Source organism: Gastrolobium bilobum, unplaced genomic scaffold (assembly GCF_033153095.1).
Source record: "Gastrolobium bilobum isolate Gb01-03AN ecotype WA unplaced genomic scaffold, APGP_CSIRO_Gbil_v1 utg31836, whole genome shotgun sequence".
Lineage (NCBI taxonomy): Eukaryota > Viridiplantae > Streptophyta > Magnoliopsida > Fabales > Fabaceae > Gastrolobium > Gastrolobium bilobum.
This window is the reverse complement of record NW_026896489.1, coordinates 118,576-145,970: the sequence shown is the minus strand read 5'-3', so window position 1 is coordinate 145,970 and position 27,395 is coordinate 118,576. Positions and strand designations below refer to the sequence as shown.

Genomic DNA, 27,395 nt, shown 5'->3' with positions numbered 1-27,395 from the left:
TGATGATAACAAATAAGGAATAGGGCTCTTTCAGCGATTGAGGTTTTTTGTGATTTTCATTTATCAATTTGGTATTTGGTTCAAGGTATTTACGAATTGGGGTCATTTAGTGACGCGAGGGGGACCCAGCGTCACTGAGTGCCGCTATCATCCCCTCGCGTCACTCTCACTTTTTTTATTTTTTTTTTACTTTTTTCTATTGAGTGCCGCCCCCCCTCCCCTGGGGCACTCACAGAATTGTGCCAAGTGGCACAATCTGGTTACTCCTATTACCGTAAAACTTCGGAAAGCCATAACTTTTGATTTGGGTATCCAAATTAGATGATTTTTTTTTTGATTTCACATAACTTTTTGAGATCTACGCAATGACATCTCATTTGACATATTTTATCTTCTATTAAGATAGTTCAAATTTGCAACACTAATTACACTTTTTTACAGATTTGAATTATGTTTGTGAGAGATAAAATATGTCAAATGAGATGTCATTGCGTAGATCTCGAAAAGTTATGTGAAATCAAAAAAAAAATCATCTAATTTGGATACCCGAATCAAAAGTTATGGCTTTCCGAAGTTTTACGGTAATAGGAGTAACCAGATTGTGCCACTTGGCACAATTCTGTGAGTGCCCCAGGGGAGGGGGGCGGCACTCAATAGAAAAAAGTAAAAAAAAAATAAAAAAAGTGAGAGTGACGCGAGGGGATGATAGCGGCACTTAGTGACGCTGGGTCCCCCTCGCGTCACTAAATGACCCTCATTCGTAAATAGCTTTAACCCAATACCAAATTGATAAATTAAAGAAATAAACACCCCTAGTGGGTGAAAGAGCCTAAGGAATAGTGATCAAAGTGCCGCTATTCACCAACTTTTTTACTTAAATGCCACGCGAACAGTCTTATTTCCCAATCTGCCACAGGGGCAAATTCGTTACCCGGTGTAGCGAACTCAGTTTGCCGACGTGTCACATTTCTAGTGGATAACAAGTACCAAATTAAAAAAAAAAAGGTTTGAAGGTCGTTACCCCGTGTAGCGAACTTGGTGTCCACTAGAAACGTGACATGTCAGCAAACCGAGTTCGCTACACCGGGTAGCGAACTCGCCCCTGTGGCAGATTGAAAAATAAGACTATTCGCGTGGCATTTAGGTAAAAAAATTGATGAACAGTGACATTTTAGTCACTGTTCCAACAAATAATTGAAGCCAAATTATCTAACCTTTGTTTAGTTTATGAAAAGTTGTTGCAGAACTTAATTTATGATGAAGAGAATGCAACAGAGTTGTGATGAAATTGTGAAGATCAAAGTTGCAAAATAAAATCTTAGATTTTATGTAAAGGTTGGATGAAGTGAATCCTTTTTTTTTTTTTGGATTACAAGATGAGGTGAATCCTAATAATGACTTGAGTCATAATCTTTAAAATTTTGAAAACTAAAGAAGAAGATTTAAAAGTTTTATTTTTAATACAAATAGATTTTTAAGATTTGGTTTTTGATTTGAAAAAGTTAATTTGAGATTAATTTTCTTTTTAAAAGAATTGATTTGAATTTATCTTTTTTTAGGAAAGTTAACTTGAAGATTTTGATTTTATTTTCAAAAAGATATTTTGGAAAATTTTCTTAAAAATCATGATAATCTTGAGATTTTTTTCTTAGTAATTGATTTTGAGAAAAAATCTATATATATCATATCTTGAGTCCTTGTTCAAATGGTGAGTGAGCATTCAAGAGATTTTTTTTTTTTGACCATTCGAAAGAAAGAGCGCATTGAGCATATTATGAGTATCTTTTCTTAAGGAGCATTCAAACTAATTTGGTAATCAATGTTCGAGCAGATTCATTGAGTTCACCACTTAGGTTTTATTTGTACCTATTTGCTTATTATTTAGCAGCGTGTAAGGTAACCAATTTTAATTGGATTTTCTTTTTGACGTTGGAAAAAGTCGTGGCTTAAAATAAGTCGGTCTTTGCTCATTTTGAATAGAGACAGCCGGACAGGAGCCATTTGGCTTATAAGAGTCTTTGATTAGACTCTGTTCTTCGTGATCGCGGAAAAGGTCGTGGCTTATAAATAAGTCGGTATTTATTTGTTGTGAATAAAGATGAGAGCAGTTTGGCTTCAAAGAGGCTTTGATTAGACTGTGTGAGAATCCTAGGAGTAAGATTCTGGAAACATTGGGTAAGGTTTTAGGTTAATTCTTGTATAAGAGTAAAATATGGTCTTTTCTTGTACTTTGAATAGATCCACAGTGGATTTTGTCTCCAAATTGAATAGAGGTATCCAAATTGGGATCGTGAGTTTTTTCCTCCAATTGAAGTTTTTTCCACGTTAAATAAGTGTGTCACTTCTTCCCTTTATTATTTATTTTGTTACAGTTGTATATTTTTAAATAACAAAATTTTCTATAAACTCAATTCATCTCTCTTGAGTTCAACTGGACCAACTGGTTTATCCTCTCTTTTCTTTGGTTTTTTTTTTGTGGGATAAATGGTTGTTATAAAAATTTTACTTTGTAATTGAAATATAATCCCAAACATGATAAAGTAAAAGTTTTATTCACATTGTTCAATTTTTAAAATCAGGTTTATTATGAGAAAACTCAAGTTCTTTGTGGTTACTTCTCCCCGTCAAAGTATTAGATGCAATTTTACTCAACAATAAAGTCTTTTAAAATAATCAATATCTAATATGGGTTCACTTTTTCTATGGTGGTCAATGTAGATAATTTATCTATATTGAATCTAAAATGATAGTGTTTTGAAGCGAAAATCAAAGTATTTTTGTAATTATAATTTATTTCAGGATTATAATAGTCTTTTTTATTATAATTTTTTAATTTTTAACCCAAAACTACTTTATTTTAGGAGCAAATATAGATAACTTATCTACATTCATTATAGAAACATTAAAATCATCTAATATAGTATATAAAACAAGGTTTATGACTTTAAGTTTCATGGCACTTATAATCACCCTATACGTCATTAGATATCTTATTGATATTTTATTGACTCTTTTTGTCCTTCTATCTGCGAAGCTATTTCCTTAAACTTCACTTTCAGCTTTTTCCAGCTCCTCTTATTCTTCTTCCATATCACGTACATTCTTTCTTTCTTTTTTTATACAAATATCTCGTACATTCTAATTGACAAAATTTATCATAAATATACCAAAATACGAATAAAACATTCGATCTATATTTTCTAAATATCCAATTAATTGTGTTATGATTTTTAAATAGTCAACCATGAAAATGTAAACAATTTTCAAATCCATGTGAAATTTTCATTTTGTTTTTCACCATCATCAAAACAAGTTAAAAAATAATGTAAGCGAATCAGTTTCGCTTCATGTTACTGTAAAACTATTTGTGTCTCATGTGTAACGTATGTCAATTGGTTTAATTAATAATAAAAGAGGCTTTATGGTAATTGACGTTTCACATTAATGGTAATTGACGTTTTGACGTTTTGCATTAATGAAAAGTTACAGGGAGTTATTTGAAACTCCGTAACTGGTGACATGGTTCAGTTATATAAAGAGAAAAATGGTGAGTCTCTGATTATGATTATCTCTCAGAATTCTCTCCTTCATGGTCTGCCCATAAAAGTTGTATCAGATCCCTGTCATAGACGATACAAGGAAAGCAGAGGGTAAAGACTCTGAGAAACAATCTTCCATCATCAAAGTTCTTCCGCACTAATGGAGAAAGATACGCTCTTATGTGAAAATCATGATCTCTAAAGATCCTGTATCATGTTCTTGCATGTAGAATATTGAACATGAATTATTGAATTGCTGATGAATAACTTACATGTGGTATCAGAGCATGTGTGTAAGAGTTTGTGATTTTCCGTAAACAATTATGCATGATCTCTTGATTCATGAAAAGTTAGGGTTTTTTGAGAAAATTGACGATCATCATTGAAAATAAAATAAAAGTCGATCGATATAAATTATTCGGTTTTCGCGATCATCATTTGAATTTTGCGTTCATATTACGGTTTTCATATTGATTTAAATGATTATGTGATGTGGTTGGATTAAAATTAAATGTGAAAATTTAATCCTATTATTGTTTATGAATATTAAAGTTTTGGAATTAATTATGGTAGATTTGTTAGTCACCAAAGTGGCCAAATCTTGAAGAGTTATTTTAATTTCAAATATTATGAATTTTATTTCAATTACCATGACTGTGATGCTGTGAATAATATGATATAATTATTCATGTTGTGGTATATTGAAGTTCATTATTATAGAACAGTTAGGGATCAACCCAAAGATTCATTATTTGTTTTATAAAATGAACATAGATGTTGGTATTGTTGGCATATTTCCTTGCATTTGGACATCCAAAGATGACAAATATTTATGATAGGGGTATGCATCATTGCCAAATTATGTGAAATTTATATAGTATCATCATAGTTAATGTTGTATCTTAATGGATCCCCAAAGGCGAACATTGATATGCATTGAAGTTAGTATAGTTGAATCTGTGAAGTATGTTAGTATGTGATATGTATGTCTCAAAGCATTAATGTTTTAAATGTTATTCCTCGCAGTACCGGTTGCTACACATTCCATGTTCTTAACTGTTGCAGTTTTTAATGGGTTGAACTTCTCTGAATGGAAAGAGCAAATCAATTTTTACCTTGGGGTAATGGATATGAATTTGGCTCTAAGAGAAGAGAAACCTAGTGTTATTACTCCTGAAAGCACTGAGGATGAAAGAGACCATTTTAAGAACTGGGAAAGATCCAACAGATTAAGTCTGATGTACATGAAAATGAGCATTGCAAGCAACATTAAGTCAGCTCTTCCACAAACTGAAAGTGCTATCGAAATGATGAAACTTGTGGAAGAGCGCTCCCAAATCGCTGATAAGTCTCTTGCTGGGACACTTATGAGTACACTGATCACCATGAAGTTTGATGGTTCGCGTACTATACATGAGCATGTTATTGAAATGACAAGCATTGCGGCAAAATTAAAAGCATTGGGAATGGCTGTGGATGAGAACTTCCTGGTGCAGTTCGTATTGAACTCATTACCGTCTGAGTATGGTCCTTTCCAAATGAACTATAATACCATAAAAGACAAATGGAATGTGCATGAATTGCACATTATGTTAGTTCAGGAAGAAACCAGAATTAAAAATCAGGGAGCTCATTCTGTCAATTATGTAAAGCCACAAGAAGCCCTCAGCTTCTTGAAATTATACACACTGATGTATATGGTCCGTTTGATGTTAATGCCTTCAATAAAGAAAAATATTTTATCACTTTCGTTGATGATTATTCACGTTATGGTTATGTCTATTTGCTGTATAATAAGTCCCCAGTGGAGTCGCCAGCTGTCGCAACCATATCGCGACGTGACGGCGAAAGATATTGAACGATTAAAACAATGGAGTCGCCACCAAGGTTTATTTAGGAAAACATTGGAAAAGCCTTTTTTTAAAGACAACTGGTCTTTGACAGCAGAAATGGATTCAGGCGTCGATTACGAGTAGGGAAGGTATTAGCACCCTACACCGTCCGTTAAAAAACGGTTACCTTATATTAATTGTGCAAATTATTGATAATATTTTAAATATTTATTTCACCCTAAATAAATAAAATTGATCGTTGGAAAAGAAAACTAATTTTGAAATTTTATTTTTGTGCTTGACAGGAAGAGTCCCGCTCCGACGTATCCCTCGGTACAATAGGGAATTCAAAGCTACGTCGTTCTGTAGAAAATATTTGTGTGTTGATTTATTTTAATTTTGAAAGTAGTTTTAAAGAAAATAATTTGAAGGTTTTGGATTTGATGGTTTCAGAATATCAAACTGTCGCACTTAAAATAATCCGAAATGATAATTGTAGGATTAACAAGCTGTCTCAACTCAGCTAATCATTTCTTTTAAAAGAATAATAATATTCATATTATTATTTTTTGTTATCGTAAATTTTATGATAAATTTGATTTAATTTTGAATCATCAAGCCGTCTCGGCAAAAAATGAATCAAAACAAAATGTGCGGGGTTAACAGGCCGTCACGGCTCAGCTGACTCCCATTTCAGTTGATAATAAACTACTTTTTTATTCTTTATTTTTTCTTTTAAATCAACTCAAAAATCAATAGTTTTTTATATAAAACTTTTGATTTTTTGTTTGTTTATTATTTCTAAATGGTTTAAAATCATCGGACTGTCACAGTTGAAATGATTTAAAATAAAGGGATTAACAAGTTGTCACAACTCAGTTAATCCCCTTTTAACATATATTTCATGTTATTTTATGATAATCTTAAATGAATTTTGAATCACCAAACCGTCTCGGCCAAAATGATCCAAAACAAAATCTATGGGATTAACAAACCGTCACGATTAAATTATCCATGTAAATCTAATATGATAATTTTTAGTTAGCAATATTGAAAAAATCTAAATGAGTTTTATGTCATTATTAGTATAATGTAAAGATGAGATTAATTGAAAAATTTGTAATGTTGTTTCATGAATGTGCAGACCAACGATGCTGGCTAATATATATATTAAAATATTCCAATCATGTTATAATAAGACAAAGTACCATGCTATCATCATTATCACAAGGATCATACGATACCAATCAACAATGCAATATTAAAGTATTAAATATTTGAAACATGAAACATGTATCGTATATCTAAGCCAAAAAAAACTGAAGTTTGCTAATGTACAAAATATTAGAATATCCCCTTCATAAGAATCCAAAAGAGAGATAACACTGTAATATGGATATAGAGATTTCTTTCTAAAGACGTAATTGTACCCGCAAGTGTCATCAAAAGATAATTTTGCATGTGATTTTATTGGATATAATATTTAAATCATGCCTTTAACATTTGAAGTCTACCATAACTTCCTAAAAAAAAACTGCACACTAATCAATTCTTCTCATATCACAGCGACGGTAAGAAACAAATCGAACAAACTCATGCTTCAATATTCACTTGCTATCTTTATGCCATAAACGAAGCAAATAGAATAAATAAAATATGTGCCCATACCACATATAGTTAAAATTGAGAAACAGTACGCTAATATTAACGTTGTGCAACTTGTTTCTCCCACATTTAAAACACACTCCAGATACATGCTTACAGTCCACAATCAATATTAAGCATAACATTCAATAGTAAGCATAACATTCACTCACTATTATATCTTTGAGACTTTTTGAATCAATTAACAGTGCATTGCAATAATACTGATTTGAACCAACGCAACATACCAGTCTTCCAGACATGTGAGACCCTCACGATGAAGAGCAGTAAGGGATGATCTTCTGGTGGTAGCTTGTAGCGCTGGATGTGGCCTGGACAGCAGCGAACAGTGTCAGAAGCCCTCCCTTGTTAGCGAGACTTGTAGTGGGTAAACTACAGGCAGTAGCTGGTATACTCTCCTCCAAAAAATGTATTGATCTTGGGTTGGCAATCAAGATTATGGTGAGAGTTCAATATTAAAGCTAAAAAATCAATTTGTATCTAATTTGATGCATATCTCCATGACCTTGGGGAAAAAAAAAAGGAATCGGTCTTCTTCTTTTTTCTCTGTTCGTCCTCTTTTAAAACGTCCTCCCCCTCTTTTTTGGCTCTCTTTTTTTGTTTTCTAACTCACAAAATTTTAGTAGCTTTTTTCCTAACTTCCACCCTTCCTCTCAGTTCCGTCCTCTTAATATTTATAGAGCAATCCTTGGAGATTTCTTCACACAAGGGTTTCCTGCGTCTCCTCCTTCATCAAATCATATATGCTTTTTGATTCAATAGTGCGGCGCGGCCCATCTTACTGCAGAGAGTAAATCTCTTTATCCTGTAATTTGGGCGGTGCCTTGTATGGGTAGACTTGCAGAGACTTTGAGCGGTGGCCTTGTTTGTCTTGTAGACTCTATTAATTTTTGTTCTTTTTTTTGTTAATTATGTAAAACAAAGCAAGATTTATTTAAACCGTCTTCTTTTTTTTATCTTTTTTCGTTTACAACTAAAATTATAAAACAAACTAAGATAAAAATAAATTAAGAGGACTAGAAATATTTTCGAATAGATTTTATTATTTTAAAACAAACAATTGTTGTTGTACACATCTTTAAAAAAATAAAAACATATCCTGTCAAAATAAGGTGTTCGCAATTTAATTTAATTTATTTTTTTAATTTTGTTTATTTATTATATTTTTTTTGTATGTGGGAGGACAAAATTGAGTGGTTACAGCCTTCAATAAAGAAAAATATTTTATCACTTTCGTTGATGATTATTCACGTTATGGTTATGTCTATTTGCTGTATAATAAGTCTCAAGCTGCAAATGCTTTGGAGATTTATATTAATGAAGTTGAAAGGCAATTAGACAGAAAGGTGAAGATTGTCAGGTCTGATAGGGGTGGTGAATATTATGGAAGGTATGATGAAAGTGGACAACATCCGGGCCCATTTGCTAAATTTCTGCAAAAGCGTGGTATTTGTGCTCAATACACAATGCCCGGTACACCGCAACAGAATGGTGTATCAGAAAGGCGTAATAGAACCTTATTGGATATGATTAGGAGTATGTTAAGTAATTCTTCTTTACCTGTTTCATTGTGGACTTATGCTCTAAAAATTGCCATGTATGTATTGAATAGGGTTCCTACTAAGTCAGTTCCAAAGACTCCTTTTGAACTTTGGACTGGAAGGAAACCTAGTATAAGACACCTGCATGTTTGGGGTTGTCAGGCAGAGATTAGATACTACAATCCGCAAGAAAAGAAACTGGATGCAAGGACAATCAGTGGTTATTTCATTGGTTATCCAGAAAAATCGAAAGGGTATTGATTTTACTGTCCTTATCATACTACAAGGATTATTGAATCTGGAAATGCAAGGTTCATTGAGAATGGTGAAGTTAGTGGGAGTGAAACACCGCGTAAAGTGGATATTCATGAAGTGAGAATACAAGTTCCATTGACTTGTAGCTCTAGTAAAGTCGTTGTTCCTCATGTTATTGAACCAATCAATAATGATGAAAGACGAATTAATGATCCCATTACTCATGAAGAAATCATTGTTGATGAACCGAATGAACCCATAGTAGAAGAATCACAACAAATAGCATTAAGAAGATCTCAAAGAGAAAGGAGACCTGCTATTTCTAATGATTATGTGGTATATCTACAATAGTCTGATTTTGACATGGGTATTCAGGATGATCCAGTAACGTTTTCACAAGCCATGAATGGAGAAAATAGTGATAAGTGGTTAGATGCTATGAAAGATGAGTTGAAATCTATGAAACAGAACAAGGTCTGGGATCTTGTTGAGTTACCAGAAGGGTGCAAGAGAGTTGGATGTAAATGAGTTGGTTGTAAATGGGTCTTTAAGACCAAACGTGACTCTCATGGTAACTTGGAACGTCACATGGCCATACTAGTTGCAAAAGGATTCACTCAGAAAGATGGCATTGACTATAAAGAAACTTTTTCACCAGTTTCAAAGAAGGATTCTTTAAGAACCATTATGGCATTGGTGGCTCATTATGATCTAGAGTTACACCAAATGGATGTGAAAACTGCCTTTTTAAATGAGAATTTAGATGAAGATGTGTACATGGACCAACCAATGGGGTTCATAGAAAAGGGTAAAGAGCACATGGTGTGCAAACTTAAGAAGTCAATATACAGACTTAAACAAGCTTCACGACAATGGTATCTTAAGTTTAATGATACTGTTGTCTCTTTTGGATTTAAAGAAAACATCGTTGATCGATGTATATATCTGAAGATCAGTGGGAGCAAGTTTATCTTATTGATTCTGTATGTTGATGATATTTTGCTTGCAACTAACGATCTTGGTCTTTTAAATGAGACTAAGAAGTTTCTCTCTAGTAATTTTGAAATGAAAGATATGGGTGAGGCAGCTTATGTGATAGGAATAGAAATATTCAGTGATAGATCACAAGGACTGTTAGGTTTGTCTCAGAAAGCATATATTAATAAAGTTCTAGAGAGATTCAGAATGGAAAACTGCTCATCATCTTCAGTTCCAATTCAGAAAGGAGATAAGTTTAGTCTCATGCAATGTCCTAAAAGTGAATTGGAACGAAAAGAAATGGAAGCAATTCTGTATGCATCATTAGTTAGGAGTTTAATGTATACTCAGACTCGTACGAGACCAGATATTAGCTTTGCAGTTGGGATGTTGGGTAGACACCAAAGTAATCCCGGTATGGATCATTGGAAAGCTGCAAAGAAAGTTCTGAGATATTTGCAAGGAACTAAAGGTCACATGCTTACTTATAGAAGGTCTAACAACCTTGAAGTGATTGGATACTCAGATTCAGATTTTGCAGGATGCGTAGACACAAGAAAGTCTACATGTGGTTACCTGTATCTTTTAGCTGAAAGAGCTATATCATGGAAAAGTGCGAAGTAGACTGTAATAGCTGCGTCCACTATGGAAGCTGAATTTGAGGCATGCTTTGAAGCCACGATTCAGGCTGAATGGCTACAGAACTTTATTTCAGGGATTGGATTGGTCGACAATATTGAAAAGCCGCTGAAAATTTATTGTGATAATTCCGCAGCAGTCTTCTTTTCTAAAAACGACAAGTATTCCAAAGGTGCTAAACATATGGAATTAAAGTACTTTGCCGTTAAAGAAGAAGTTCAGAAACAAAGAGTGTCTATAGAGCATATTAGCACCGATCTTATGATAGCTGATCCCTTGACGAAGGGATTACCGCCCAAGACATTTACTGGTCATGTATGTAGAATGGGTATTATGTCAGCTAATGAATGATGATACTTATTGTTATGTATTAAGTGTTGACACTCCGAGCTCATTGATGAATATATGTTTCTGTTATTGTCTTATTTTCAATTTATAAATGCATGCAAGTATATGTGATGATATTGAAAATGTTTATGGTCCATTATGAAGACATTATTGTTGGACATAATGTATACTTCCTATTAAAGTATTATGTTAGGAAGAAGAGTCAATATAGTAGTACATGGAAGGGACTATGCCGACTTGATAACATACAACCGCTATGACTCATGTTGATTTTATTTCTAATAATGAATTATGATGACGTCAATGTATGGAACCTTTAGCCTAGTAAATGCGCATTATAGTGAATTTTAATTAAATCATGAAGGGACACCTTATGATATGAGCCAAGTGGGAGAATGTAAAACTATTTGTGTCTCATGTGTAACGTGTGTCAATTGGTTTAATTAATAATAAAAGAGGCTTTATGGTAATTGACGTTTCACATTAATGGTAATTGACGTTTTGACGTTTTGCATTATGGTAACGTTTTGCATTAATGGTAATTGACGTTTTGCATTAATGGGAAGTTACAGGGAGTTATTTGAAACTCCGTAACTGGTGACATGGTTCAGTTATATAAAGAGAAAAATGGTGAGTCTCTGATTATGATTATCTCTCAAAATTCTCTCCTTCATGGTCTGCCCGTAAAAGTTGTATCAGATCCCTGTCATAGACGATACAAGGAAAGCAGAGGGTAAAGACTCTGAGAAACAATCTTCCATCATCAATTCCGCACTAATGGAGAAAGGTACACTCTTATGTGAAAATACTAATGGAGAAAGGTGCGCTCTTATGTGAAAATCATGATCTCTAAAGATCCTGTATCATGTTCTTGCATGTAGAATATTGAACATGAATTATTGAATTGCTGATGAATAACTTACAGTTACATCATCCAATGTATAATAAAATATTTTAAATCAAAATAATCATAATACAATTCTCAAATCATAAAAAATGTAAACTTTTCATTAAATATTATAGATATTCATGTTAAATTATTTCTTAAATAGAAATAATAATTCAAATAAAATAAATAAATACTAAAGCAATTCAAGACACTATATAAGAAATATAAGAATTATTTAACAGTGAATATAACATAATTCAATAATAAAGACTTGCTATAGTCCTTAATATCTACTCATGTATGTCCTACGTCGAAATATAACTCAAGAACTATCAATGGGAACTTAGCCTCAAAAATTCCCATTAAATAGCCAACAATTTTCATGTCTTTTATAATTTTTTCAGTTGTTGATTAACTAGCATACTATTAATTTATGCATATTCCATTTATCTTTTATGATATTATAGTTTATTTGTAAAGAATACGATAATGAGTTCAAACATTTGCATTTATTTTAAATGCATTAAGGCCTGTTTGGATGAACTTTTTTTTAGCCAAAAGCTATTTTTTTAAAGAAAAAAAAAACACTTCTATTATAAAGGTCCGTTTAGATGAGTTTTTTTTCCTTCAAAAACTATTTTTTTTAGAGAGAAAAAAACACTTCTCACTTCAAAGTCCATTTAGATGTTTACTTTAAAAAAAAGCGTAAGTCACTACAAAAGTTAAAAACCTATTTTTTTAAAGATAAAAAAATTAGCTTGTAAAAAAAGCATAAGTCAAAAGTCACATATTATTTCAAAAATCAATTTAAAAAAAAATCTAAATAACTTTTTTTTTTGGAGAATAAATCTAAATAGCTTTAATTTTTGTAAAAAATACTTTTAAAATAAATAAGAAATAAAAATTTCTTTTTTTACAAGTCCGTCCAAATAGGCCCAAGTCTTGTTGCAATGTTTATCATTTCAATAACATGCTCTTGCAAAGTATGATAACCATCAAATTTTATAGTAGTATGAATGTCCTAACAAGAGGTTTATCAGCAATTAGGGGGATTTCCTCCTACACACATAAATTTTGATCATTAACACTTCCAATTTTAAGAAAGAGCTGATTAACGTGGCTAGCTATGCTCATTTGCATTTACACATACTCAATTTTTTGGATCTTTCTCCATCTTTATAATAAATCTTAGGAAAAACTTCATTTTCAACCACTGTGGTTTTGTGATTTATCATTTGACCCCCCGGGGTTTTAAACTTATCAGTTAGATCCACTGTGCTGGGATATTTTGTCATTTAACCCCCTATGGTTTCAAATTTTCACTTAGACCCCTTGTGGTTATAAAATTTTTCACTTAGATACCTTGTGGTTTAAAAAATAAATATTTTTAAAAATAAATTTTCTCTCTTTTTTATTTTATATCCTCGTGTAATGTATTTATGGTTTAAAAAATATTTCAAGTTATTTATTCTGAAATTAATTTATAAATTATCTTATTTTTTAAAATATATTTTAAATTTAAAAATATTATTTAAGATAAACTAAATATGTATTATCAAAATAAGATATTTACTTTCTTTAGATAATTTTATAACGATATAGGGTAAAAAATAGATAAAATAAAATAATATTTAATTTGAATTGAATTTATTTTCTTGATAAAAATAAGTGAATTTTTTAAAAATTCATTTTTATTTTTCAACCCTAAATGCATTAGGTGAGGATATAAAAAAAAAAAAAAGAGAACATTTATTTTAAATATTTATTTTTTAAAATTGTAACCACAAGTGGTGTAAGTGAAAATTTTTCTAAACACAAGATGTCTAAGTGAAAGTTTGAAACCACGAGGGGTTAAATGATAAATTATTTAAACACAATGTGTCTAAGTGATAAGTTTAAAACCACAGGGGGTCAAATGATAAATCACAAAACCACAATGGGTGAAAATGAAGTTTACCCTAAATCTTATATTCTTTAATACTTAACACAACAATAAATCATGGTTTCTATGAAATGATGGTAGCTCGGTTGGTAGCAAAGAAGTTGAGTCAGTGGAAAGGAAAGAGCCTCAGTTCGATCCTCACATGTCACCTTTAGGAGGGTTTGAATATCTTCATTTCTGACCAGCCCCTCACTCCGCTTTAGTCTCATAGCCGGCTCAAAAAGTCGAAACTTGTGGAGATACCACGAGAGTCAACTCGCCTTAAAAAGGTAATTAGAGTTAAATTAACTCAAAAAAAAATGGTTTCTATACTTGGAGAGCAAAATCCAAATTTTGTAACTTAAGATAAAATTCAATTTTTTCACTCCATGCAGAGAAATTTAGTCCATTAAAAATTATAATAGATGAGAGATGCAAGTGCATAACAATAGGTACTACAAGCAATTGAGACTTAAAAACTTAAAAACTTTATGTACATGGATACTAACATGCTAGGAACAGTTCGTCACTTTTTTATCAGTATGTCATGCGAACGATAATATTTGTCAAAATGCCACGTGTCCGAGTTTGCTAAAGCAGGTAGCGAACTCAGTTTGCTGATGTGGCATATTTTTAGTGGTCACCTAGTTCGCTATTGGGTGTAGCAAACTAGGTGGCAATTAATACCCCTCTGCTCTGACAAAAGCTGTACACATGCAGTATCATAGAAGTTCACTAGAGGTGATAGCGAACTAAGTAAAAATAGTCGTTGAAATATGTGTTTGACACACACAAGTTCGCTACACTAAGTAGCGAACTACATGCAACCTACATAGTCTCCTCAGCAACAAAATAGCACGGGAAAGACAAAAGCAATATAATAGCATAATTTTAGAAGCAATATAATAGCACGGGAAAGACAAAAACAGTGTAATAGCATCATCCTTGTCAGTTTACTCAGCAACAACTCTGCAAAAGCAATATTATGTAAGGTCCTTTACAGGTTGCACATAATTTTAGAAGCAAATATTTTTATAGGTTGCATGTAGTTCACTACTTAGTGTAGCGAACTTGTGCATGTCAAACACATATTTCAATTGCTATTTTTACCTAGTTCGTTATGATCACTAGTGAACTTCTGTGACACTGCCACGTTCCCAGCTTTTATCAGAGCAGAGGGTATTAATTGCCACCTAGTTCACTATTGGGTGTCGAACTAGGTGACCACTTATCAAAAAAAAAAAAATACGCCACACCAGCAAACTAAGTTTGCTGCTTAGTGTACCGAACTCGGACACGTGGCATTTTGACAAATATTATTGTTCTCATGTCATACTAATAAAAAAGTGACCAATGTGTGGTACATTCGTCACTTTTCCAACATGCTACGTAGATTATTAGATAACCCATTCAAACAAAGCATATTGATTTTCACCTTTGGGCAATATCCATCAATATATTATATTAACATATTGAAGTTAATACATACACTAACTTGAAATATTTACTATCTTTAGATATATAAATATAACTAATAGTGCATTCACAGTATCAACTTTCATGCTAACTCTACATTTGTAAATAATCAATGATATTTTTATATCAAAACTATAATTAATCTGGTCCTATCCACCTTGATCAAGGTGCACAACTACAAATAATTGTCTTCATTTTATTTTTTCTAATTCTCTAGATCGAACCAAGTCCGTGTGGGAACAAGTCCATTATTCCGGCCAACAAATGACCATCTCTAAATTTAAACTCAAACAGAAATGGTCCATGGGAAAAAAAATTAATGCCATTTTTCATTAGAGAATATGTTTTCTCTATTCAACATTAATAACTTGTTAATACAAACCACTCTTAATCATGAATTCATGCATTGAAAACATTATCATTTGATTTCTCAAAATTTAAACATTCAAGAACAATTTCCAAATCAACATTAATTGATGAATAAACCAAGCATATCACCAATGAAAAACCATGAAAACCCATGAAATCTCAAGCCTATATATATGCTTTAATACCACATGCAAATTATATATAAAATTCATATTCAACATTCAAAGATCAAGGACATGAATAAGAATTTTGATAGTTTATAAATTTCACATTCACGTGATTATTTCATGATGCACTAACATTTATTCATGATGAAAAAAATATGATCTCTAGCTTTTGACAGGTTAAGAGAGCAAAATATTAATTTTTTATTCATACATTGAAAACGAATAACTATTTTCATAAAATAAATTGTTTTTAATTCACATTTTTAAGGCAGAAATGTGACTTTTTAAAAAGAGTGGTTAAGTTGGTATAGGGTTGTTTCATCTTTAACAAGTGATTTTGAGTTCGTATTGAATATGCAACTGTGTTAAAAAATTTAATAGAAAAAATTTTGTCGTCTTTGTAATCCTGCCAAACTCGACCAAAATAATTGATTAATCGATGGGTGGCAAAATCTAAAATAGAAAAAAAAAAAATCAAATTTCTACTTAGATAATTATTTCATATTAATTTTATTGTTTGAGATTAATATTTTCTTAGGAGATAAAATTATTTCTTACAACTCACGTCATTTTGGGATCTAAGATTAATAATACAAGATATTTTAACAAAATTCATAATACAAGAGTAAATTGAAATTTCTAAAATATCCTTTATTTTTAATCCTAAACATCTTTTTTAAATTGTAGTAGATGATTTTACATTCTATTACAAGAAAAATACTCTCTCCTTATTATTTTTTTGAAATGCACAATACGATTTTACACTAAATATATTGTAAGATTGTAACCATAGCCCCACCGGTAACTTGATCCACTTGTATCAATGCCTAGTAAACTTATATATTCAGGATTTATTTAAAAATTAGGTAGGATAGAGCTTTCTTAGCAACAAATCATTTTGATTGCGTTTGATAACTACATAACTCAACATCGTAGTTCAACAACTACCACGTACAAATCTCTTGACAGCCAAAAATGTTTATAGAATAATGATAAGTTCTCCAATCCTGTTTAGAATCCATTCCAAAGACAGGCTGTAATCTTGAATTCCACTGCAATTAGAGAGATAAACAACGTGACAACTCCTCCTTCAAAAATATCAAACCAAAATTAGGGTCTTGTTTTAATCGTTGATCTTGTACTCAATAATTGTCGTTACTCGTTTCTCAAGTAGCGCTTTCCCAAAAGAAAAGTAAAGATAGTGGTCTTTTAATGGGTAAAATAACAAGAGTAAAAAAAAAAAAAAATTAACATTTCTCGTTTGTTAGGACCTGGATTTCCTTTTAAAACCTCTATGATTTAAAAAATATTAAAAAAAAAGACCTGGTTGTGATTAAAATAAAATAAAGAATACCATCAGATTTGGTACCAAAAAAAATATTTCGGAGAATTAATTTAAGAATTTTATAAGAGTTATGTTATAGGAAAGTGATTATGTAATGTCATAGAGTTTCATTTTGCGTGCCGTAATTTCTTTTTTCTTCTTTTTTCTTAATAAATATAGACCCACAAAATGTTATGTGTGTAAGAAAGTTTATTATGTCATATTAAATGAGAAATACAAACTTCTTAATTTAATTATAAAAGGGATATCCCAGTAAAGAAAAACTTCTGATATAAAAACGTACCATTGAATAAAAATTAATGTTACAGAGTTTCTCCAAAATAATTTAAAAATAAGTGGGTGGTGGCAGGATAAAAAAAGAGAGTATGAGACCCAGTCTCTAAATTAAGACACCTACTCAGAATTCTTATAAGATTCGTCAACGTGAATGCCATGTCTGCTTTAACCACTCTCCACCGGCATTGTTGATACCACCTCTGAGCTCTTCTCTTCCACGTACTCACCCTCTTTCCTCTTCTGGGTCTTGTTCATTTTCAGGTTCTATTCGATGCCCGCATCAAAGTTCTCTCCTTTTTTTTTTTTTTTTGAGTTTTTTTTCCACCTTAACTCTAGTTTCGTCGAAATCAGATGCTGCTGGCTTGAGCTGAATCGGAGATGAGGGGAGCCTCCCCGAGCACCGTGGAGCCACGGTACCGCTTGTCGGCTTCCTTTAAGTCAGTGTTGTCTTTTCCCTTTCACATTTTTTTTTCAAGTTTAGCTTATTTGGATTTGAGTAACAAGAAAAGAACCCTGATTTGTGTTTCGGTATTGTGGATTAAGTTAAACTCTATATTTGATGTAACATCTATGTTAGGAACTTGAGTTTTAGAGAATATCAAAATCCTTATATCAATATAAAGTGCTAAATGTTTATGAGTCTTGCTTTCTTTGTGTAAATTTTATTTATTTATTGATTGATTGATTTAGTTTTGTTGTTTGGAAGCTAATGTTATACTTAGCTCATAGTTGGTAGTAAGTGGAAATTAACAAACTTCAACTTTTAGGTAGGTAGTTTCTGTTTAACCATCTGAATCGTGAGATTAGTCAGAATGGTAACAGTAAGCATGACAAATGCTAAGTTCTGGTTCCTAATCGTTTGAGGATACAAGAACAAAGCTGTTAAATAGAGACTAGCTTTTATTAACCTGAACAGACACTTCTGCCATCGAAGTTTGTACATATTAAAGAACAATTCTTCTGATGTCATAATTAAGAATTGGTGCTACATTCCTAAATGAAAAGTTAGTATAATTAAGAATTTTAATGTCAACCATTATCAATTCTGGAAGCCTGAGTTTATAAGGGGACATGGGCATTGTTGTCTGATTCTTGGGGAATCTGTTTTCCTGTTTCATTTTCATATATTTTTTATTTAGTGAGTAACCATGAAGAAATTTCCCCTGTCCCTACTATGTTTTTAGCTTATTTGTATATGTTGATGAAGACATAAAAATTTAACATCATCTTAAAGATTAATTCCTTGATTGTTTTTGAAATATATCTCTGCTTCCACTGTTGCTACTTGGACTCTCTCTCTCTCTCATATTTATAAAGTAGTGATTGTTTTCTCTCTTCTTGATGCAGTGAAGATACTAACAAGAGAAGACCTCAAAGAAGCAAAGATTTTAAAGATGTTGAGAAGGCATTGCATGTTCCATTCCAAGATAGGATTATAACTTGCAAGCCAAATTGGAAATTAGTTTTGGTTATTGTTATATTGGGAACCTTAGTTACAATTTTCCATCCTCCAGCTGTTTATAATACTGATCATCTATCAAACTCTATTCCACGGTATGCATATTTGTCTTTCACCATGCTTTCACATTTTGTTGCATCATAGTATTTTAAGTGGGTAGTTTCCTGCTATCATAGTAGTTTCATTTCTAATTTTGGGCTTTTGTGGAAAGATGTAGTTTGCTCACAGATTCCTTCTCATAAACTGCTATATTCATCAATCCCTGCCAAGCATGGAGCATTAATTTACAATTATTAATTTATATCGGTCTCTGTATACTTCAAAGCAGTATCCCTTCTAAGATTATGTCTTGTTTCCTCATCTTGAATTACTATGGCAATTGATTTATCCAAATCGTACACAGTGATTTATATTTTTTTAGGGTTTAGGGTTATTAAGGAGAATTTTTTTGTTGCAGGCGAACCTTTGTAAACAACTGGAAAGGAGAGTTTGATGGCATTGATCCGCGTTATGTATCACTTCTAAATATTGAATGGGACCAAATATCTAAAGTTCTTGTAAATTTGAAAGATAAGGACACATATCAGGGTGTTGGCTTATTAAACTTCAACGACAGCGAGATTGACAGCTGGAAGCAGCTGGTACCAGAAGCAGAGCATGTAGTCCTTCACCTGAACTATGCTTCAAGTAACATTACTTGGGAAGACCTGTATCCAGAATGGATAGATGAAGAAGAAGAATATGAGTTTCCTACTTGTCCAACGCTACCTAGGATTCAGGTACCAGGAAAACCACGGATTGATCTTATTGCTGTCAAGCTTCCCTGCAACAAGTCAGGGAGCTGGTCAAGAGATGTAGCTCGTTTACACCTGCAGATTGAAGCAGCAAGACTTGCTGCCTCTTCCAAGGGATATCATCCAGTGCATGTGCTTTTGGTCACTGATTGCTTCCCAATCCCAAATCTCTTTATTTGCAAGGAACTTATACAACGTGAAGGGAGTGCCTGGCTTTATGAACCCAACCTGAATACACTAAGAGAGAAGCTACAACTGCCAATTGGTTCATGTGAACTAGCAGTTCCTTTGAAGGCTAAAGGTTAGGTTCAAATAACTTGTGTTCCTTTGCTGTGTTCTCTTTCTGTCATTACTCCTTTTTCTTTCTCCTTTTCCCCAAAATCTTGTTTACATCTTGTTATTTATGCAATTGTTCAGTTTAAGTTTCCAGATGTAAGTGTGCTAGTCCATTTTCTTCTAGTTAAGACAACCAAAAAAAAAAAAAACCAACTAAGGAGCATGATGTACACATACTTGCAATTAGGTCACCTATTACTGTTTTGTTTGAAAGACTAATATAACTCAAGTAATGCTCTTTTCATTCTTAAAATAAATACCAAAGATACAAGTCAAGGTGTCTAAATAAATCTGGTGCTTAATGTCAGAGAAAGCATGGACTTTTAAATTAATTGAATCCTATCATCTGGTATATTTTACCAATAAAATTCATCTTTGGTTAGTATATTTTAATCTTGATGTATTTCGGAAAGCCCATATGGCTTTTGAAAGTATATTATTCCGAATCCTTTGAAGTTCCATTCTATGGGATTAACTAGATGTGTTGATCACAGACTAACTATATACTTTTAACAGAAAATTTTTACTCAGAAAGAGCAAACCGAGAAGCTTATGCAACCATCCTGCACTCTGCACACATATATGTTTGTGGAGCCATTACTGCGGCTCAGAGTATTCGCATGGCTGGTTCAACACGAGATCTTGTGATTCTTGTTGATGAAACAATTAGTGACTATCATAGGGGAGGCTTGGTAGCTGCTGGATGGAAGATTCATACAATCAAAAGAATCAGGAATCCAAAAGCTGAACCAGAGGCATATAATGAGTGGAACTACAGCAAATTCCGTCTGTGGCAACTAACAGATTATGACAAAATCATTTTTATTGATGCTGACCTTCTTATACTTAGAAATATTGATTTCCTTTTTGAGATGCCTGAAATATCAGCCATAGGAAACAATGCTACACTGTTCAACTCAGGTGTAATGGTGGTCGAACCATCAAATTGTACGTTTCAACTGCTTATGGATCACATCAATGAGATTGTCTCCTACAATGGTGGGGACCAGGGGTATCTAAATGAAATTTTCACATGGTGGCATCGGATTCCAAAACATATGAACTTCTTGAAGCACTTCTGGGAAGGTGATGAGGAAGAGAAAAAAGTGATGAAAACTCGTCTCTTTGCAGCTGATCCACCAATCCTTTATGTCATCCACTATCTGGGTACTAAACCATGGCTGTGCTTCCGCGATTACGACTGCAACTGGAACGTGGACATTCTGCAGGAGTTTGCGAGTAACGTAGCTCATGCAAGATGGTGGAAGGTGCATGATGCCATGCCAGAAAACTTACAGAAGTTCTGTTTGCTTAGGTCCAAGCAGAAAGCTGCGTTAGAGTGGGATCGTAGACAAGCAAAGAAAGGAAACTACAGTGATGGTCACTGGAAAATTAAGATAAAAGACCCTCGTTTGAAAACCTGCTTTGAGGATTTTTGCTTCTGGGAGAGCATGTTATGGCATTGGGGTGAAAAGAATTGGACAGATAATTCTACTATTAACAATTCGGCACCTTCTGTCAAAACCAAATCTCTTTCTTCTTTGTGAGTTTACTTCTCTTCCTACTTCCACAGTTACAATAGATCCTTCACGTTTGCACAATCTGTGTTCTCTCATCACTCCTGTCTGTAAGGAAAATTATAGCTAAATTATGTTTGGGCTCAAAGTACTATTCAGCAACTTGTCATTATTCTTTTTCAAAGGGTTATAACGTATTAGCATGTGCCAATATGAGTACAATTTATTTACTTTCATTTTTATAACTAGTCAATGACTTGTCTAAATTTTATTTAAATACTTCACATGACTAATTGGCATGAATTTTGGATACTGTTTCTATTATTTTTTCTCATTAAACTTTGGGTGGGGATTATCATGAAGTAGAAGGCGTTTACTTGGTAACAAAGTTCTGAAACGATGGCTAAGCTTAATAGCCTTGAGCTACAAAGATTTGTTCCTGGAGTTGATTTTCCCTTCAAGAATTGAACATCATTTAAGGATCGCAAATTCTGTATAAGTAGAGTTGCATATTAAATAGTATCAATATTTAATATCAATGAACGTCCTTGTTTCTATGTGTTAGTGACTAATATGTATAGGACCTTTCGTATTTCTTGCCATTGCACTATAGAAAGAAACGAACAAGCAGGATGCGAAGGAGCTCGGGTAGTGTAGGAAAAGATCAAAAATCCCCTTACGGTATGCTCTTTTATCACTTAAACCCCCCACCCACAAAAAAAAAAAGCTTTTTTTCTTATCATTTACTCCCTTATGACTTTTTTAATCCAAGTCCACCTTTAATACTGTTAATAATTGTACTGACCTACCCATTTTACCCTGTAATTCCATCAACCTAGCTGCTTAAAACAATTCATATTGCAAAGTGTAACAGCGACTTTGTCAAGTAATATGTTAAGGGGTATTTTCTGCATCAGCGATTGTGTAACATGTCCAGTAATATGTTCACCCTGTAAAGAATCTTGGGATACACCACCCCAAAAGCTAGCTCAAGGGGTGGGAGTGCCTAAGGCCTTATAAACTCCACATTAGTTGCACATACAACCAATGTGGAATTATATATCTCAACACGCCCTCTCACACAAGAGCTCATTGGGCTTGAAGAGTGGACAATGCAACAGGTCCAGCCTACCTGTGCTAAGAAACGCCACAAGAGAAAGTGGAGGCCGGCGAGCTGTCATACCATGTAAAGAACCTTGTGATACATCATCCCAAAAGCTAGCTCAAGGGGTGGTGCCTAAGGCCTTATAAACTCCACATTAGTTGCACATACAACCAATGTGGAACTATATATCTCAACAACCCCTTCTCCACTTCTAACAACATCTTATCCTCCACCTTCACCACCTTTGAAGTCCTGTAACCCGCCCCCTTCAGGTTCAGCACAGCCGCAACCTACAGTGGGCTGCATGACTACTCCTATCCCTATTAGTACTTTATGCTTCAGGCGCTTCTTCTCTTTCCCTTCATGCACCTTTTTTCGTCTTGTGATTGTTGGTAACGAGTAGTTTTACCTTAAGGTAAGGTTACATAAATGCTGAAATGTTGTGTTTGGGAAAATGCAGGGCCTCGGATATTTAATTAGCATAGGATATGGCGAAACCCTTGGTGATTTGTTTGCTAATTCAGGTTTATTATTGATAGCTGGTTATTTTTCTTGTCTTTATTCTTTGTTCTCATAATGTTAAGAAACAATTACATGGAAATATATTACTTTTTTTGGTTTTCTAATGTATCTGTCTTATCTTTTAGGGATTTGCTTTTCTACTTTTACAGCAAAATTGTCCAATTTCCTGCTGATACAAAGAAATCATGGGTCCCATCGTTTTATAAAAAAAAATTAAATACAAAATAAGACACAGTTTTCTATGTTAGTACAGGAAAACAAATTCATTTGCCTGCAACATAAGAAAAAGTTTTCCCTATCTTTTAATGCACAAATCAAATATACTGAGGTTTTCTCTCGCCAAAATCATGTGTGAATATTTCCACCCTTGCGATAATTTTGTTACTAACAATTTGTTATAAAGGCTTTTAAATAAGGGAAAACTTCAAAAATTTCTCTGAAAATTTAGTCAGAATCACTTACCCCTCCCCAAAAAATTTAATCATTTACACCTCTACTTAAAACTTTTTTATCACTTACCCCTCCTAACTTTGTTACTATCTCCCTTTTATCTTCTCTTTAACGTTTTTCCAGTCTAGTGTGTCTGCCACAGAAACCCTGTTCTTAGCTTCTGAATTGAAGATTCAATTAGTAGGAAAAAAAAATTTATCCGCCTTGTGTTTTAGGATCAACAGATAAAGCAGCACAGAGGAAGAGGATCACGTAATGTCGTGAGGCAAAGGCAAACTGCTTATTACTTTTGGGGGCAGGGATATGGGGTTTAGTGCTTATTACAAAACAAATTTTTCCTTGAAGTTATAAGCTAATAGCTGAACCGAGCCATAATTTTGCCATAGTAATTGTTCTGAGCAATTGGGTTGATGAAATTGTAGGGTAAAATAAAAAGTGGGCAGGTTAGTACAATTATTCACAGCGTTAAAAGGTGAATTTGGATTGAAAAAATTAGAAGGAAACGAGTGATAGGGAATTTTCTTTAGTGATACGGACGTATCGACTTTTTGGTGCATCTTTCATTTATAATATATATGTTTTATTTTTATATTAAATTACTCGCTCACATGATTTTAAAAAATTATTTATTAATGATTTGACAAAGTAAGACACGTATCATATTATTAGTAGAAGATGCACCAAAAATTTGATGCATCCGTAGCATAAAAAATATTCTGGAGTGATTGGTGATAAAAGAGCGTATCATAAAGGGTTCTTGAATTTTTCCAAAAGAAAAAAAAAAAACTAATAGGAGGGTACTGCCTCCACGTGCCTAGACCCTAGTCCATATGGCATCTTGACGGCTAGCCACCTGATACCTGATCAGTTTTTTTATTTTTAAGGGTGGCACCATTTTGTCCATAATAACGTCTTGCACAATCATATAATATAATATTATTTCATTTTGGTAAAAGGAAATGTCTTTTTGAAATATTTGTTTACACCTCTTTAATCAATCATTCAAGTTTCTCGAGATTATTCCCATTTATTCTAGCAGATTTACAACGGGGTGTTTGGTATGAGGTATATTTTCAAATGCCGGGGAAAGTGAAGGTGGCTTTTTATGAATCTCATGTTTGATAGTACATTGAATAAAAAAAAATTTGGGGAAATTTTTTAGATTTTTTTTACGAGATTTCTTTTGCTGTGTAATTTTTGGATGAAAATGTCATGGAGGAATACCAAAAAAATGATGGTATTCTTTGATTGTTGAGAAAATGAAAAATGTCACACGAAACATAGACTTAGAGATGGCAAAACGGGCTCAGTCTGCCGGCTCGGCCCGCCCACCAAACGGGGCGGGGCGGGCTAAGTTTTTCAAACTTGCCGCTTGCCCGGGCTGGATTTTTTAATTTTTTCTTCTTTTTTTTTTAGTGTAAAATCTCACGGGCTTGGCGGGCAGCCTGCTCCGCCCGCCCAAACAGGGCGGGGCAGGCTGAGTTTTCTTGCCCACTTTCTCAGCGGGGCGGGACGGGTCAACCTCCTTTTTGGCGGGCTTATGGCGGGCACGGGCGGGGTGGGCAGTCCACTTTGCCAGTTAATATATTCAAGATAATTATGTATTTACAAAATACCGTCTCAATTCATCCTATTTCATCAAATCCAGGATGGAATATGGTTTCGGAGGATGAACTGGACGGTTCCAATAAGATTTCATTCTTGAACAAAAATTCGTTTTTTGGTTTTTTTCATCTATTCCATGACCGGAATAGGGGCGATACACGTTACACCACGATTTTGCTGCCCGCTTTGCCATCCCTAGACTCAGTAAACTTTAATCAATATTTTCGGTAATATTTTGACTTATCAAATAATTTTTTCTTAATATTTTCGAGAAATTTACTTTCTCATCATATTCCCGACAATTGTGATTCTGAGGTAAAAAAAAATTTCTCTTCTATTAAACGCCCATTGGTGAATAACTACTAATTGAATGACTGTGTGAATAAGTTAACCGATCAGAACTCATAGTGGACGACGCTACAAGGGATAACTAGACCAGAGGCACTGAGTTGGAGATTCACATAGAGACTAAACTTAGAATAATTAACACAACTTTTTTCCTTTATGTTTTACAAGGTTTCCTCCTATGGTTTGAGTGTGAAGTAGATTCTCTCTTTGGGAGCGCATCTTCTGTACTATAGATGCATCAATCACGGGATGTAACGATGTATTTATATTAGAGTAAATACCCCTCCTCAGCAAATTTTACGAGGTCCGTTTTAGTGCTTAGTATATAAAAAGGCCTATCGTGGTCCTTAAAAAATTCAAAATTGATCCATTTTAGTCCTTTTGAGGACTAATATGGGTCTTTTTTGAATTTATAAGGGACCATAATTTCAACTAAATGGGTCCATTTTGAATTTTTTAGGGACCACGATGGACCTTTTTATTTGTTAGGGACTAAAAAAGGTATCTTAAAATTTGCTGAGGACCAAAAAGGGTATTTACTCTTTATATTATGTATCACTGATGGTTGATAAAATAAAATATAAAAGTTATTTTTTTATCCAACTGACATGATGCGCTCCTATAGATATATTGTACTTATTTCCGTAATACACTAGATTTTTCGCTCTCTTGGAATACTAAGGTTGTTCTTCCGGAACACCGATCAAAATGTCACTCTTTATCAAGTTTTTTATTTAAATACTACGCGAACAGTGTTATTTTTCAATATGTCACGTGGGCAAGTTCGTTGGGCACTATAACGAACTCTGTTTGCTGACGTGTCACGATTTTAGTGGATAACAAGTACCAAGTAAAAAAAAAAAATACCAAGTTCGCTATATTGGGTAACGAACTTGATGTCCACTAAAAACGTGACGCGTCAGCAACAGAGTTCGCTACAGTGTCCAACGAACTTGCCCACGTGACATGTTGAGAAATAACACTGTTCGCGTGGCATTTAGGTAAAAAACTTGATGAAAAGTGACATTTTGATCATTGTTCCCGTCTTTCATCACTAGACTTTGACACATCATCATTTTTCAACAAAAACAAAATAAAAATAGCGTATCATTATTTTAAAGGAAAAAGCTCACAAACCTCACATGCATTATTCTTTTATCACTTAATCATATATATATATATATATATATATATATATATATATATAGAGTTTATATTTCTGCGGCTGTTGTACGTACAATAATTAAATACTTGTCGTATATACTTGAAAGCATTAAATGCAGGGAATCATAACCATACAAAGGATGAAAATATTAAATATGGAGAATCATAACCATACACTTGTCGTTGCTGTACGTAAAGCGGTTGTAGAAATAATTTTACCTATATATATATATATATATATATATATATATATATATATATATATATATATATATATATATATATATATATATGGAGGGGAAGTTCATAAGTTGATCTGTGATTTAATTTTTTATCACTTATATCCTTACACTTTTTTTTATTAGTTACCCACTATGATTTTTTTTTTATCAATGTCCACATTTAATAACGATAGTAATTAAATTAACTTGTCAAATTTACTCTTATTTTATGTTTGGAGTTTTATTTATCAAAAATAAAATATGATCCTAAAAAATAAAAAAATGATGGCAAAGTCTACTTGATTATGACTAGCAAAAACAACACGTTACAAATTAGAGAACAATAGTTATTGGGAGGGGGCTTGTTAAAATTTCATATGAGACAATGTATAGTTAGATGTGACAAAATGCAAAAAATCACATTATCTACCAAAGAAAAAGAAAAAAAAAAAGCAGTCATAAAGCTGGCCCCAACATTAATATACAAAGTAATGTCTCTCTCTCTCTCTTTGGGTAAACAAGGTCTTTTTTATCTTTCTCTTATCCATACAATTTAATATTAATATTATATTCTGAAAAATGATTCATATACATCATTTATATGATTTTTTATATTCAAAAATAGAAAAAAAAA

The 27,395-nt window shown here is 33.0% G+C and overlaps 1 protein-coding gene across 2 annotated transcripts; it reads left to right on the top strand.

The window, feature by feature from the left end:
* Positions 1–17,393: 17,393 nt before the first annotated feature.
* On the top strand, positions 17,394–23,005 carry LOC133299996 (putative UDP-glucuronate:xylan alpha-glucuronosyltransferase 3). 2 transcript variants are annotated; one of them, XM_061499488.1, is made up of 7 exons: positions 17,394–17,501; positions 17,592–17,677; positions 18,588–18,794; positions 19,157–19,794; positions 20,346–21,372; positions 21,960–22,027; positions 22,912–23,005. In XM_061499488.1, exons 2-7 carry the CDS (start codon positions 17,619–17,621, stop codon positions 22,929–22,931), a joined length of 2,019 nt encoding a protein of 672 aa, XP_061355472.1. In that variant the 5' UTR covers positions 17,394–17,501; positions 17,592–17,618; the 3' UTR covers positions 22,932–23,005. The 2 variants fall into 2 exon arrangements, with proteins under 2 accessions (XP_061355472.1, XP_061355473.1); XM_061499489.1 differs by lacking the exons at positions 21,960–22,027; positions 22,912–23,005 and having other exon boundaries at positions 20,346–21,542.
* Positions 23,006–27,395: the final 4,390 nt, after the last annotated feature.